Below are 12,342 nucleotides of genomic sequence, written 5' to 3'. Positions count from 1 at the left end.
AAACTCAGTTCACCTGGGAAAAAAATGCATCTCACTAGTTAATCAATGCCAAAAAGATTTTTTTAAAAGATTTTATTCATTTATTTGACCGAGTGAGCGAGCATAAGCAGGAGGAACAGTAGAGGGAGAGGAAGAAGCACGCTCCCCGCTGAGCATGGAACCTGATGCAGGGCTTGATCCCAGGATCCTGGGACCATGGCTTGAGCCAAAGAGAGATGCTTAACCATCTGACCCATCCAGGCACTCCAATCAATGCCAAATGTTGATGTTTCATTTGAGTTGTCACATTTTTGGACCCTGAGCACATTATACCTTAAAATTCTTCTGCCAGACAGGGAGTTCCTCTTCCAGTCAGGATTGTCTCTCCTTTAAGCAAGGAGACCAGGCTCATTTTTATATATGTACACTTCATAACTCTTTAATTTCATGTGTGTTTAGTAAATAAATCATTCATTATATATGGTGCATCTTTTGAAGGATGCCGTAAATTTGATAGTTTGTATTAAGCTTTCCACATGCTCACACACACGCCAAAGAACATGAAATGTTTAAGGTTAGTATATCAGTATAGATAGCACTTTTTTATATAAAATGTTTTTTTTTTTATTTTATTTTACTTATTTGACAGAGAGAGACACAGCGGGAGAGGGAACAGAAGCAGAGGAAGTGGGAGAGGGAGAAAGAGGCTTCCCGCTGAGCAGGGAGCCTGATGCGGGGCTCAATTCCAGGACAGTGGAATCACGACCTGAGCCGAACGACTGAGCCACCCAGGCGCCCCTAGATAACATTTCTTTAAAAAGTTCTTTTTCTTCTTTTGTATTGATGATAACTTACCTAGTTTTTAAGGTCCTTTTATATGTCTTATATCCCTGATCCTCATAATATAACTTCTGTGGGTAGGACTGGCATTTAATGTATGAGAAAGCCTACGTTTAACAAAGTTCAGAGACCTGCTCACAGTAACTTTGCTCATAAGTAGCAGAATTGAACAGTCCTTTTGTCTTCTAATCTGCCTTTTTTTCTGCTGTAACATACTCTTTCCAGGCACTGATGTTCCACATAATGATTTCATTTTCAGAGTATAAGCATGAGTACATTAGAGATTAATTTATTAAGTGTGTAAAGCATTTATAAGTCTAATAGATCTGTTGAAGACTCTATTCTCGGTTAAATATTTGTGAACAATATCTTTCTTATTATATGCAATGAACCAAATAATTTTCAAGGTTGTCTTGGGAGCTTGCACATAGGTTATAATACCGATTTTTTATTTGGGACTAACAGCTTATGTTAATCTTTTTAATACTTACTTTCCTTTGAAATGTTGTTACCTATTTAGTAATATTTCTCACATCTTATGCAGTTCATTTGAAATCCATATATATTTGTCTTAAAGCTGGTAAAGAGATTTGGCGTAAGTTGTATTTACTTCCTACATTCAAATCTCACTGCTACATAGTCATTGATGTTTCCAGTAAGTACGTTCAGGGAATAGAACTTTCATACTTCATTCAAACATGATTAAAATTATATCCCCAAATTGGGGCGCCTAGGTGGTGCAGTCATTAAGTGTCTGCCTTCAGCTCGGGTCATGATCCCAGGGTCCTGGGATCGAGTCCCACATCGAGCTGCACATCAGGCTCTCTGCTCCACGGGAAGCCTGCTTCTTTCTCTTCCACTCCCCCTGCTTGTGTTCTCTCTCTTGCTATATCTCTTTTTGTCAAATAAATAAATAAATCTTTAAAAAACATTATATCCCCAAATTATTATTACTATGCCTCTTATCTGATTTTGACATAATTACCTTTCATTATACCCACTAATCTTTGTTCTTGACAAATTTTTATGTGCAAATGCATGGATTAATTTAAATGTCCTATAGTATAAGTTATATATAAGTTATTTAAACTTATCCAAGCACTGAAAGGATTTTAACCCACACTAGTTACCCATTCTTGTTTACACTAGAATACAACCTGAATTTTTAAAATATCAGATAATATTTAGTGTTCTGCATTCTCTTATCAGAATTGTTTTGGGGGTGCCTGGGTGACTCACTTGGTTTAGCGACTGTCTTCGGCTCAGGTCATGATCCCAGAGTCCCGAGATTGAGTTCCTCATCGGGCTCCCAGCTCTGTAAGGAGTCTGCTTCTCCCTCTGACCTCCTCCCCTCTCATGCTCTCTCTTGTATTCTGTCTCTCAAACAAATTAATTAAATCTTAAAAAAATAATAGATCTTCATTTCTGTTTAAAAAGAGAGAAAAAGAATTGTCTGGGCTATTATATCAAAGTTTCAGTTATAAACAAATGTTTTTATAGTAGGACTATCCAGTTTAGCACCTGCTCCCTGTTGGTACTTTTCTAGTGTGATCCTCTTCAGGTCATTTTTAGTTAAACTATGTGTGGTACCTCAGGTTTTTTAATGTGTACCAAATACTCTGAGATTGTATCATTTATTCTGAGTACTTAGCTGGATATATTTGACAAGATTAGTGTGTATTGCTCAGGAAGGCTATTTTTTGATCCTGATAAATGCTTGATACTGCTATTACTGATTAGGGCAGATGGTGAAGTATAATTCTGAGAATGAGTGTTGTTTAAAGGCTTTCAGTCTTGCCAGCTTCAGCCTCAGACTATGTATTTCTTAGAACCTGTTTTTTAATATAAAGCATTGAAATTTAAGTTTCTGCTTCCTTCTCTAAATCTTCATATAAATTCAGAAGGGCAGTATTAGGGCACTAACAGAGATATGATTCTGATTTGTATGTCTTGTGTGACTTCTTTTCCTTCCCTCTTAAAGTTTAATTACAATATTTACTCAGGATTTAGAAAATGATATAACGGACACTCCTGGGAGACTCAGTTAAGCATCCGACTCTTGGCATATGACATATGCATATGTCAGTATGCAATAGATCTGGGAGGAACAAAACTTACATCAACCCAAATGTTTAATCTTGAAAAGTTATTTCCTAGCATTTTAAATGGCAACTGTTAGTGATATTTTAATACACAGAATGCAAGTTTTACATTAAGACTAACAGTAGTTAGTCTTAATCTGATGACCATTGTGACAGGCCAGCAAGTGTTTTTAACAGAGTGAGTATAGTGGGACTCTAGCAGGAACTAAGAACTGACAAAAGAGAAGACATTTTTTTCAGGGAACAATTTAGTTAAATCTCATTTAATGATTTAAGAAAGACTTACTTTAGTATTTCTGGCCCAGGAAGTTTACAGGGATCCATTAAAATCTGTAGTAAGGCTGGATGTCTATGCTATAAAGAATTTTTTTGATAAAATTGTATTTGGATTTCACACTAGCAGTGTGGAAACCTAGTTTTTGAAGCAGCTTTGTGACTGTGATGATTACTGCCTGTGAATTTGTATAATTATTCAAGTGAGCAGTCCAAAGTCACACAGCTAGTGAAAAATAAAGCTTCAGTTTGGGGTATTCTTTTTTGTTAAGAATAATAGCAGTATCAAACAGAATTTTCCCATCACATTATCTAATTTAGGACTTCGGAGTTAGAAACTGTAGTAGTGGAAAATATTGCACTGATGGTATTCTAAGGTTGTCCTCCTCTTCTCCCCCAGAAAGATCACATCAAATTGAGTGCTTAATATCCATCTTTGTGTGTAAGAAATGTTCAGTGTGATCATCAGATTTGAATTGGGAAGCACAGCAGAGGCAGCAAATTTTAAGTACACTCTGTAGATATAATAAAGAATATTCTTGTCCTAGTTGTTGAATGTTGGACCACGAAGATCTCAACCTGGCCAGAGAAGAGAGCCGAGGAAGATTATCACAGTCTCTGTGAAAGAAGATGTGCACCTGAAAAAGGCAGAGAATGCCTGGAAGCCCAACCAAAAACGAGACAGCCAAGCTGAGGATCCTGAAAACATCAAAACTCAGGTGAGAACAGAAGCACATTCTTACATTGTTTTGGAATTACAGTGCTGTTGTTTTAATGTGCTTTGACTTGTTATTTTGTCCTATTAGTATACTAGAGATTTTAGTTCATGATTTTTGTACATTTTTTGTTTTTTAAAAGCATTATTCTAAAATCTTTAGCATAATGGGTGCCAAGTACCTACTATTTTCTTGTTTGGTTGTCAAAACAACTACTGTATCTAGAGGGTTTATATGTCATAGACTTTGATCATTTAGGCTTAGAGCAATGCTTGCTTTTCTTAAAAATGTGTTTTTAGATTCTTAGTACCCTGTGCTAGTCCAGTTAGCATATTGCTTTATGTCTCCTTGTCAGGCCTTCATTTCTGTATTAAGTTAGAATTTAGAAACCAATCTTGTTTTGGAATAAAATTGAATTCTCCGCATCTTTCTATGCATACCTGCCTGCAGAACTCCTTAGGATAAATTGAATAAATTCCTTTAATCCAAACAAAATTAATTTTTGTGTCAAATTATATAGTCTTCATTCATCATTTGCTGTACATACAGTGCTATTTCCTATACTTGGGTTACCTCTACTATCTTGTTTGGATTTTTTGCTTCTAGGCACCAAGACTAGAGTCTGCTCTTGAATTTTGCACCTATATCAGAGTTAGGTATCACAGATCATATGCTGACTTGTCAGTGTCTCATTCCTTAAATATCTTTCCTCTCATTGTAAATAGTTTAATACAGCAGTGAAAAGCTTCAGCTCTAGAGACAGGCAAGTCCTATTAGGCAAGTTCTTAATCTCAACTGTAAAATGAAGATACTAATATTACCTACCTTTACCTACCTTATGGGGCTGTTTTGAAGATTGAATAAAGTCATATAAAGCAGTTGGCATGGTTCCTGGAACCCAGGTACTCAGTATGATGATGATCTGTGTCAGATGTGTGCCTTATACATGTAGATCTTAATTCAACACCAACATAGAACCACAAACATAGTAGATACTATACTTGATAAACAAACTAACCAACAAAGTTGTTCATACAAATCAAGACCAAGATGAACTTACTCATCACAAAACCATGCTGTCAAACCTCAACTGGCTGCTTGTCTTTTTGTTCATCTTTTTAGTGATTCCACAGCTATTTGTCCCTAGGTACATCCTCCTCCAGAGTCACTGAAATCAAGTATCTAATTTCTTTTCAATGTATCTCAACCTTATTTTAGAAATACCTTCTGTATCTCTCCCTCCAATCCTTCTGAGAAGTGCTGATTGATAAGGGGCCTAAATGACTTGCAAGGATAGGTAAAATTCCTGCTGAATCTTTATCACTGAAGGCGAAGAGGTCTTGTTTTAGTGGTTAAGGCACTTGTAGTTGTGCCTCATTTCATTAGATTATTTCAGCAACTATGAAGGAGGGAATAGATATTTTCCTTCGTTTATATATGAGAAAATTGAAGTATCGAGAAATTAAGTTGCCCTCGGTATTGTGGACTAGTCCATTCGTTGCACCTTGTAATCTGCCTGTTTACTTTGTAACAGAGTTCTCCCTATTACTGGTTAAGTTTTATTTCTGAAACATAATTTTGTTTTGAGGAATCATTCATTAATTGGCTAAGTTTTCTTTAGTGAAAAGATAAAGCAAACCCAGTGGAGAATTAATAGGCGGCTTTTTCAGGGCGAGTACAATCCTCTTGTTATTGATACTTTTTCTTCTGAGTATGGTGCATCTTTGCTCCATTCCTTCTCTTTTTTGGTGTTTTCATTCTTCTCTTTTGCATAGGTCTACATCATGCTGACCTGGTGTTCCTGCTAATTCTGTTTCTTTACTTTTTTGTCAAAGAGTAGTTTTATTGTTGCCACTTCGACTTCTAAAATACTCTTTCATTCTGACTTCATTCCTACCGCTGTATTTTAACCAACACTATGAATAATACCAATGACCTTATTTTTCCTGTGTCATAAGATAGGACTGCCTTGAGGCAGTTCTAGGAGTCATTGCCTCATGATTTGTCTAGACTTCAACCACATATACTACTGTATATGTGGTCCCCTGCTTATGTCTCTCTTCTCTTCTCTTGCTATAGCATTCTTACTGCTTCTGCCTGACTCTTCTACCTGAAGGACTGATTTTTAGATCTCTGCCCTAGCTTTTAACCTGTCTCTAATGACCTCATTTTCAGATTAAAAAAAAAAAAAATACCTCATTTTCTCTCAACAACTCACACACTAGCCCTATGCTCTTTCCTTGTTGTTCCCTATTCCCAAAATAGGAAACCCTCACTAATAACTCCTTCCTAAAGGAGTTTTCCCTTTCTAAAATGTCTTTTTCCCTTTCTTTTTTACTTGGCTAGTTATTTTCTTTGTTGGTGGTGGTTTTTTAAAGATTTTACTTACTTGTTTGAGAGAGCACGAGTGGAAGGGTAGAGGAGGAGGGAGAGGATCAAGCAGATTCCCTGCTGAGCAGGAAACCCCCATGCAGGGCTCGATCCCAGGACCCTGACATCATGACCTGGGGACCCTTAAGTCAGACACTTAATTGACTGAGCGTGCAGGCACCCCTAGTTGTTTATTTCTTAATTTTAGTTTTTATTTGAGTATAGTTGATACACAGTCACTTAGCCAGCTCTTTTTGTCCTTCATAACCTGGCCCAATTCTCATTTGCTAGCTAACCCATTGCCTCTGACCTCTCTAACACATAAACTGCTCCCTTCTGTGCCTCCTCATTCATCTGGTGTTTGCTATCACCTCACATACAATTATCTTGTCTTTGCAGCTGAAGTCAGTGGTCTGGAAGGCAGCAACTGTGTGTGACACTTTATTTGTACCTGATACAGAATTTGTTGGGCCTCAAGTAGATGTGAATTAATGATTTTCAATAAAGTTATTGTTTGATGCCAATTTCTTTTTTTCATTGATGTATAATTGACATAACATCATGTTAGTTTCAGTTTATATACTGTAATGACTTAACATTTATGTATATCAAAATGGCCACCATAATTAGTCCAGTTAACATCTGTTATCATGCATAGTTAAAAAATTTTTTTTTCTTGCAATGAAAACCTTTAAGAGCTACTGTCTTATCAACTTTTGATGCAATATGCAATACAGTACTAACTGTAGTCACCTTGCTGTTCATTACTTTAATAAATTACTTTTTTATCCTAGTTTTTAAGCTCAGATTATCATCTGAAATCTTTGAGATATTTGAAGGTTGTGGCTTTTTTCCTCCTTCCTCCCTCCCTCCATCTGTCTTTATTCTTCCTTTCTGCTCCTTTCCCTTCTTTTCTTCTTTCTTTCTTCCTAGAAAAGGAGAGAAAGAGAGCACAGGTGCATTTTCAAAGGGAGAGGGAGAAAGAAACACAAGTTAGACTCCCCGCTGAGTGTAGAGCCCAATATGGAGCTCCTTCCCAGGACCCTGATATCATGAAAAGAGCTGGCTGCTTAGTGACTGAGCCAAGGTTGTGTTTTCTTCCCCCTTGATATAAAGCACAGATTGTTTTAGATCTCACCAATACTGTCAATTGATTGAGGCAATTGAGAGAAGTTTGGTGACTTTGCCCACCCTTAAGAAACTTAATTTTTTTTTTAAATAAAGGCAGTGCTAACTCACTGCTGAAAAAACCTGACTATATAATTTTTTAAAGATTTAAATGGATTTATTTACTACCTCCTTCCTAGAGAAAACTATTAACATATTGACATGTATTCTAAAAATCCTTATATTCAGATACTAACTTTTTAGGGATCAAATAAAACATTTTATAGGCCTTTTCAGTTATATTATGGTTTCATGGATTTTTGTAACTTCATATTTTACTGAGACATAATTTACATTTAGTAAGCTTTACTATTTGGTATATAAATCTGCAACTCTTGAACACACATAGGCATGTAACAACCACCACAATCAAGATATGGTATGTTTTTATCAGACCCCAGAAATTTCCTTGTGCTACTTTATATCCATCTTCTCCCTGCATGCCCACCTCTAGCAGTTACTACTCTGTTTGTCCCAGTAGCACTGCTTTTTCCAAAATACCAAATAAATGAAATCATTTTGAATGTAGCTTCTTTCACTTGGCACATTCCATTTGTAGGCATGTATGACTCATTACTTTTTTATTACCTGTTAGTATTCCATTGTTCCGGATACACCATAGAAGTGGATCCATTCACAGGGATCCATTCACAGTTTTCAGGTTTTGGCAATTATGAATAAAAGTGCTGTAATCCTTGTATAGGATTTGTGTAAACGTAAGGTTTTGTCTCTTGGGGTAAAATTGTAGCTATGACATCTGTGAATTATCTCGTAAATATAGGTTTGACTTTATCAGAAGATGCCAGACTGTTTGCCGGGGTGGACAGTCTTGCGTTTCCGGTGGCAAGGCACGAGAATCCCAGTTATTCCACTTCTTTGCCAGCACTTATTACTTTGTGCTTTACAAATTTAACCGTTCTAATGCATATGTGTGGTAGCATCTCATTGTTTTAATTTGTGTTTCCAAATGAATAATAAATTGAATAAACAAATCTTTTCTTGTGCTTATTTGCCATTCTTGTATCTTTGGTGAAATTTCTCTTCTTTTACCCTGTTTCATTGGCTGGTGGTTCAATTTTTGAGAGTTCTGTGTATATTCTGGATACAAATCTTTTATCAGATGTGTGTTTTGCAAAAATTTTCTTCTAGTCCGTGGTTTGTCTTCTTGTTCTCTTAAGAGTATCTTTGCAGAAATGAAGTTTTCAACTTTGATCATGTTGAATTTATCAACTTCTGCATTTATAGGTCTGTGCTTTTGTCATATCTAAAAAATCGTTGCATAACCCAAGAACATAAAAAATTTCTCCTTTCATATCTTCTAAAGGTTTATAGTTTTAGGTTTTACATATCTGTTTGTGATTCAGTTTTAATTAATTTCTTTATTTCATGGAGGATATGGATCAAGGTTCTTTTTTTCTTTTCTTTTTCTTATGTATATTCAGTTGTTCCAGCACCATTTGTTGGAAGAATTATCCTTTTTCTCAGGTGCCTGGGTGACTCAGTTGGTTAAGCATCTGTCTTCAGTTCAGATCATGATCTCAGGGACCTGGGATGGAGCCCTGTGTCAGGCTCTTCCCTACAGCTTGTGCTCTCTCTCTCTTTTGCTCTGCTTTTCACTCCCTCTCAAATAAATAAAGTCTTTTTTTAAAAAATCATTTTTCCATTCAGCTTTCTTTGTACGTTTGTTGAAAATTGGTTCATCATATATGTTTGAATCTAGTTCTATACTTATATTCTGTCCCAGTGATCTATGTGTCACTCCCCTGGCCAATATCACAGTGTCTTTGTATAGTAAATAATGAGAGCAGGGTGTATGAGTCCTCCAACTTTGTTATTTTTCAAAATCACTTAGGCTATTCTCGCTTTTTTTTCCCCCTTGTCTTTTCACGTAAATTGTTGAATCAGCTTCTTGATTTTTGTCTGAAAGCTCCAAAACGCTACTAGGCTTTTTATTTTGATTGTTTTAAATCTATAGATCAGTTTAGAGAAAATTGACAGCTTAATAATAATGAATCTTCTAATACAGGCACATGACATAGGTGTCTTTATTTAGGTCTTCCTTTTTTTCTTTCATTAGTGACTTGTGGTTTTTATCATATAGCTCCTGTAGACTTTTTGTTAGATTCTTAACTAAGTATTTCATGGTTTTTGGTGCTATTGTAAATAGTACTTTTAAAATATGTAATTTCTAGTTTGTTCCTAATATATAGAAATAAAATTGATACTTGTATGTTGACTTATATTCTGCAATGTTGTTAGACTTATTTATTAGTTCTAGTATATCTTTGTAGATTTCTTATGATTTTCTACATAATCATATCATTTATGAATAGAGAGTTTTATTTTTTCCTTTACAATCTATACAGATTATAGTTCTTTTTCTTTGCTTTTTTGCACTGACTCGGACCTCCAGTATGGCTTTGAATAGGATGGTAAGAATGGACATTCTTGCCTGGATGGTAAGAATGGACATTCTTGCCTTGTTCCTGTTCTTAGAGGGAAATTACCGTTAAGTAGAGTTATATTTGCTTTTTTTCCTAGTTGAGGAAGTTCTCTTCTGTTTTTAATTTGATAAGAGTTTAAAATACCTCCTGCCTTGTATTCTGTACCATAATTTATATTATATCATAATTTAGACAGATTTTCTATTTTAGGAGATTTAAGTTATTTGCTATAAAGGGGTAGTGATGAAAGTTATTGTGGCTAAAATCTTTTGTACCTATCCTTAAATATGAATAAGTTTCTAAAAGTATAATAGTTATTTTGAAAGATACATCATAAAGGTGCCTTGGTGGCTCGGTCTGTTAATCATCTGCCTTCAACTCAGGTCATGATCTCAGGTTCCTGGGATGGAGTCTCTCATCAGGCTCCCTGCTTAGCAGGAGTCTGCTTCTCCTTCCTGCTCTACCCCTGGCTCCTCCCTGCTCATTCTCTCTTGTTCTCTTTCTCTCAAATAAAAATAAAAAATAAAAATCTTAAAAACAAAAAAACAAAAGATACATCATAGTTTTAAAGCTTTCAATACACCTTGCCAAATTGCCTTGAGAAATGTACCAGATGATATTCTTGCCAGTGAATATAACTAGTTCCTAGAATTCTCATCAGTTATGGAAAAGAAGTGATATAATGGTTTGATGTTTGTTAAAATAGATTTAATTATTTCTGTTATGAGTTCACAATCCTTGTTAATTTGGGAAGTTGAACTTATAAATTATAAACGAAATATTAACCCTTACAGAAAGAATCATCCTGTCACAGTTACTATAACACTGTTTTCTTTTTTTGTGGCCCCTCTAGGAGCTTTTCAGAAAAGTTCGAAGTATCTTAAATAAACTGACACCACAGATGTTCAACCAACTGATGAAGCAAGTGTCAGGACTTACTGTTGACACAGAGGAGCGGCTGAAGGGAGTCATTGACCTGGTCTTTGAGAAGGCTATCGATGAGCCCAGTTTCTCTGTGGCTTATGCAAACATGTGTCGATGTCTAGTAACGGTAAGAAGAGAGGAAGGAGTAAAACCAGAAATCTCCAAGAGGTATATTCTCCCCTCACTACACATTCTTCCCAGAAGTGTTATTGGGGTAACATAAAGGGGAGAATATATTTTTAGCACTTTTTTATATAATATTCTCAATGTATAAAAAAGAATCTTGCTTTATTAAAATATATCCTCACCTCTGGAGGGGATATGGAAATAGACTGAAATAGGCCTGATACGTTCCCACCCAGTGTGAGCAATACTGAATAAGTTTTAAATTAGTAATGTGAAATTATTGGCCTGAGCAACCTACCTCTCCTGTTGTCTCTTATAAAGTGAATGCTTACATTCACATTTAATTCAAAACTGAAAATATATTGGTTCTAATTTGAGCCTCGGTGAAATGAAAAGATAGTTATGGTCATAAAAGTTTCAAAAGTGATCATTTCATCTCTTAGAAACTATTAGATTTCTTTCTCTTTACATTGTCCACAGCCATTTAATCTCTACAGCCTGTCAAATCTAGGGCAAGACAGAATGGGAGACCAAAGAGCTTCTGGTTAGTGTTCATTGTCCTCTGTTCTGCAGTCAGAACACTACCATGTACCATCTGTGTTTTCTCTGCCTGTTACTGTTACCCAGGTACTTGTGTCAGAAATGTGTGTCCTTTAACATTTGGGGTTTTTTCTTATCACAATTCATTGTCATTTGCCTTGTTATAAAAGTGCAGAATTCTGTCATTCTCCCAGTATTTTTGAGTCCTGTGTCAAAGATAGGTAAGTCTGTTGTGACCTGGAAAGTTTACTTCTTCTGTCTTTAAGGAATTTAAAATTCATATTGGAAAAAAAAAAACAACTTAGCATTTAACAAAATGATCACTTAGAGCATATTCTGTGAAATTGCAATATGTTGATGCTTGAATGGATGTTCTAGACCTAAAAACCAAGTAGAAGAAAAAAGAAATGACTGTGTTATTGGTAGAGTGACAGACTGCTTCTGTGAGGCAGGTAGCGTTCAGGGTGGGCCTGAGAGGATCCGTGGCTGTTGGGGGGAACAAGTGTAGAGCAGCAAAAGCTCATGTCTGAGGCCGCGCTTGCAGGGCATTAGTCATAGATACGGGCCTTTTGTCTCACAGTTCTGGCTTTAAATTTTAACTTTAAAATTTAAATTTAAGTCCCTACTCTGCAAGCTGCTAACTCAATAATAAACTTCATAATAAATTATAATGAGTTGTTATAAACTTTGTAACTTCATAAAATTATATTACCTCATTTTTTAATCATAAAATAAGATTAAGTCACGCAGTTTGAGGCTATTACAATGATAACATTAATTTACTAATAATATAATTTAATGAGATTGTTTATGTAAAGTTCCTAGCTCAGTATTTGACCTGTATCATCCCTAAATAATTCA

General features: G+C 35.6%; 1 protein-coding gene across 29 annotated transcripts in view; it reads left to right on the top strand.

The window, feature by feature from the left end:
• Nucleotides 1-12,342, top strand: part of EIF4G3 (eukaryotic translation initiation factor 4 gamma 3) — a 346,931-nt gene that overhangs the window by 270,248 nt on the left and 64,341 nt on the right. For 28 of the 29 annotated variants that reach the window (XM_045063902.1, XM_045063894.1, XM_045063898.1 and 25 more), the window contains 2 exons: nucleotides 3,743-3,913; nucleotides 10,745-10,942. In XM_045063902.1, coding sequence (XP_044919837.1) covers nucleotides 3,743-3,913; nucleotides 10,745-10,942 — 369 coding nt within the window. Of the gene's footprint in view, nucleotides 1-3,742; nucleotides 3,914-10,744; nucleotides 10,984-12,342 lie in introns of all 29 variants that reach the window. The other variant, XM_045063906.1, reaches the window with a different exon arrangement.

This window comes from Mustela putorius, unplaced genomic scaffold (assembly GCF_011764305.1).
Source record: "Mustela putorius furo isolate JIRA1106 unplaced genomic scaffold, ASM1176430v1.1 tig00003853_pilon_pilon_pilon, whole genome shotgun sequence".
Taxonomy (NCBI): domain Eukaryota; kingdom Metazoa; phylum Chordata; class Mammalia; order Carnivora; family Mustelidae; genus Mustela; species Mustela putorius.
Note: the sequence above shows the minus strand (reverse complement) of the source record. Positions and strands in the feature narration are given on the sequence as shown.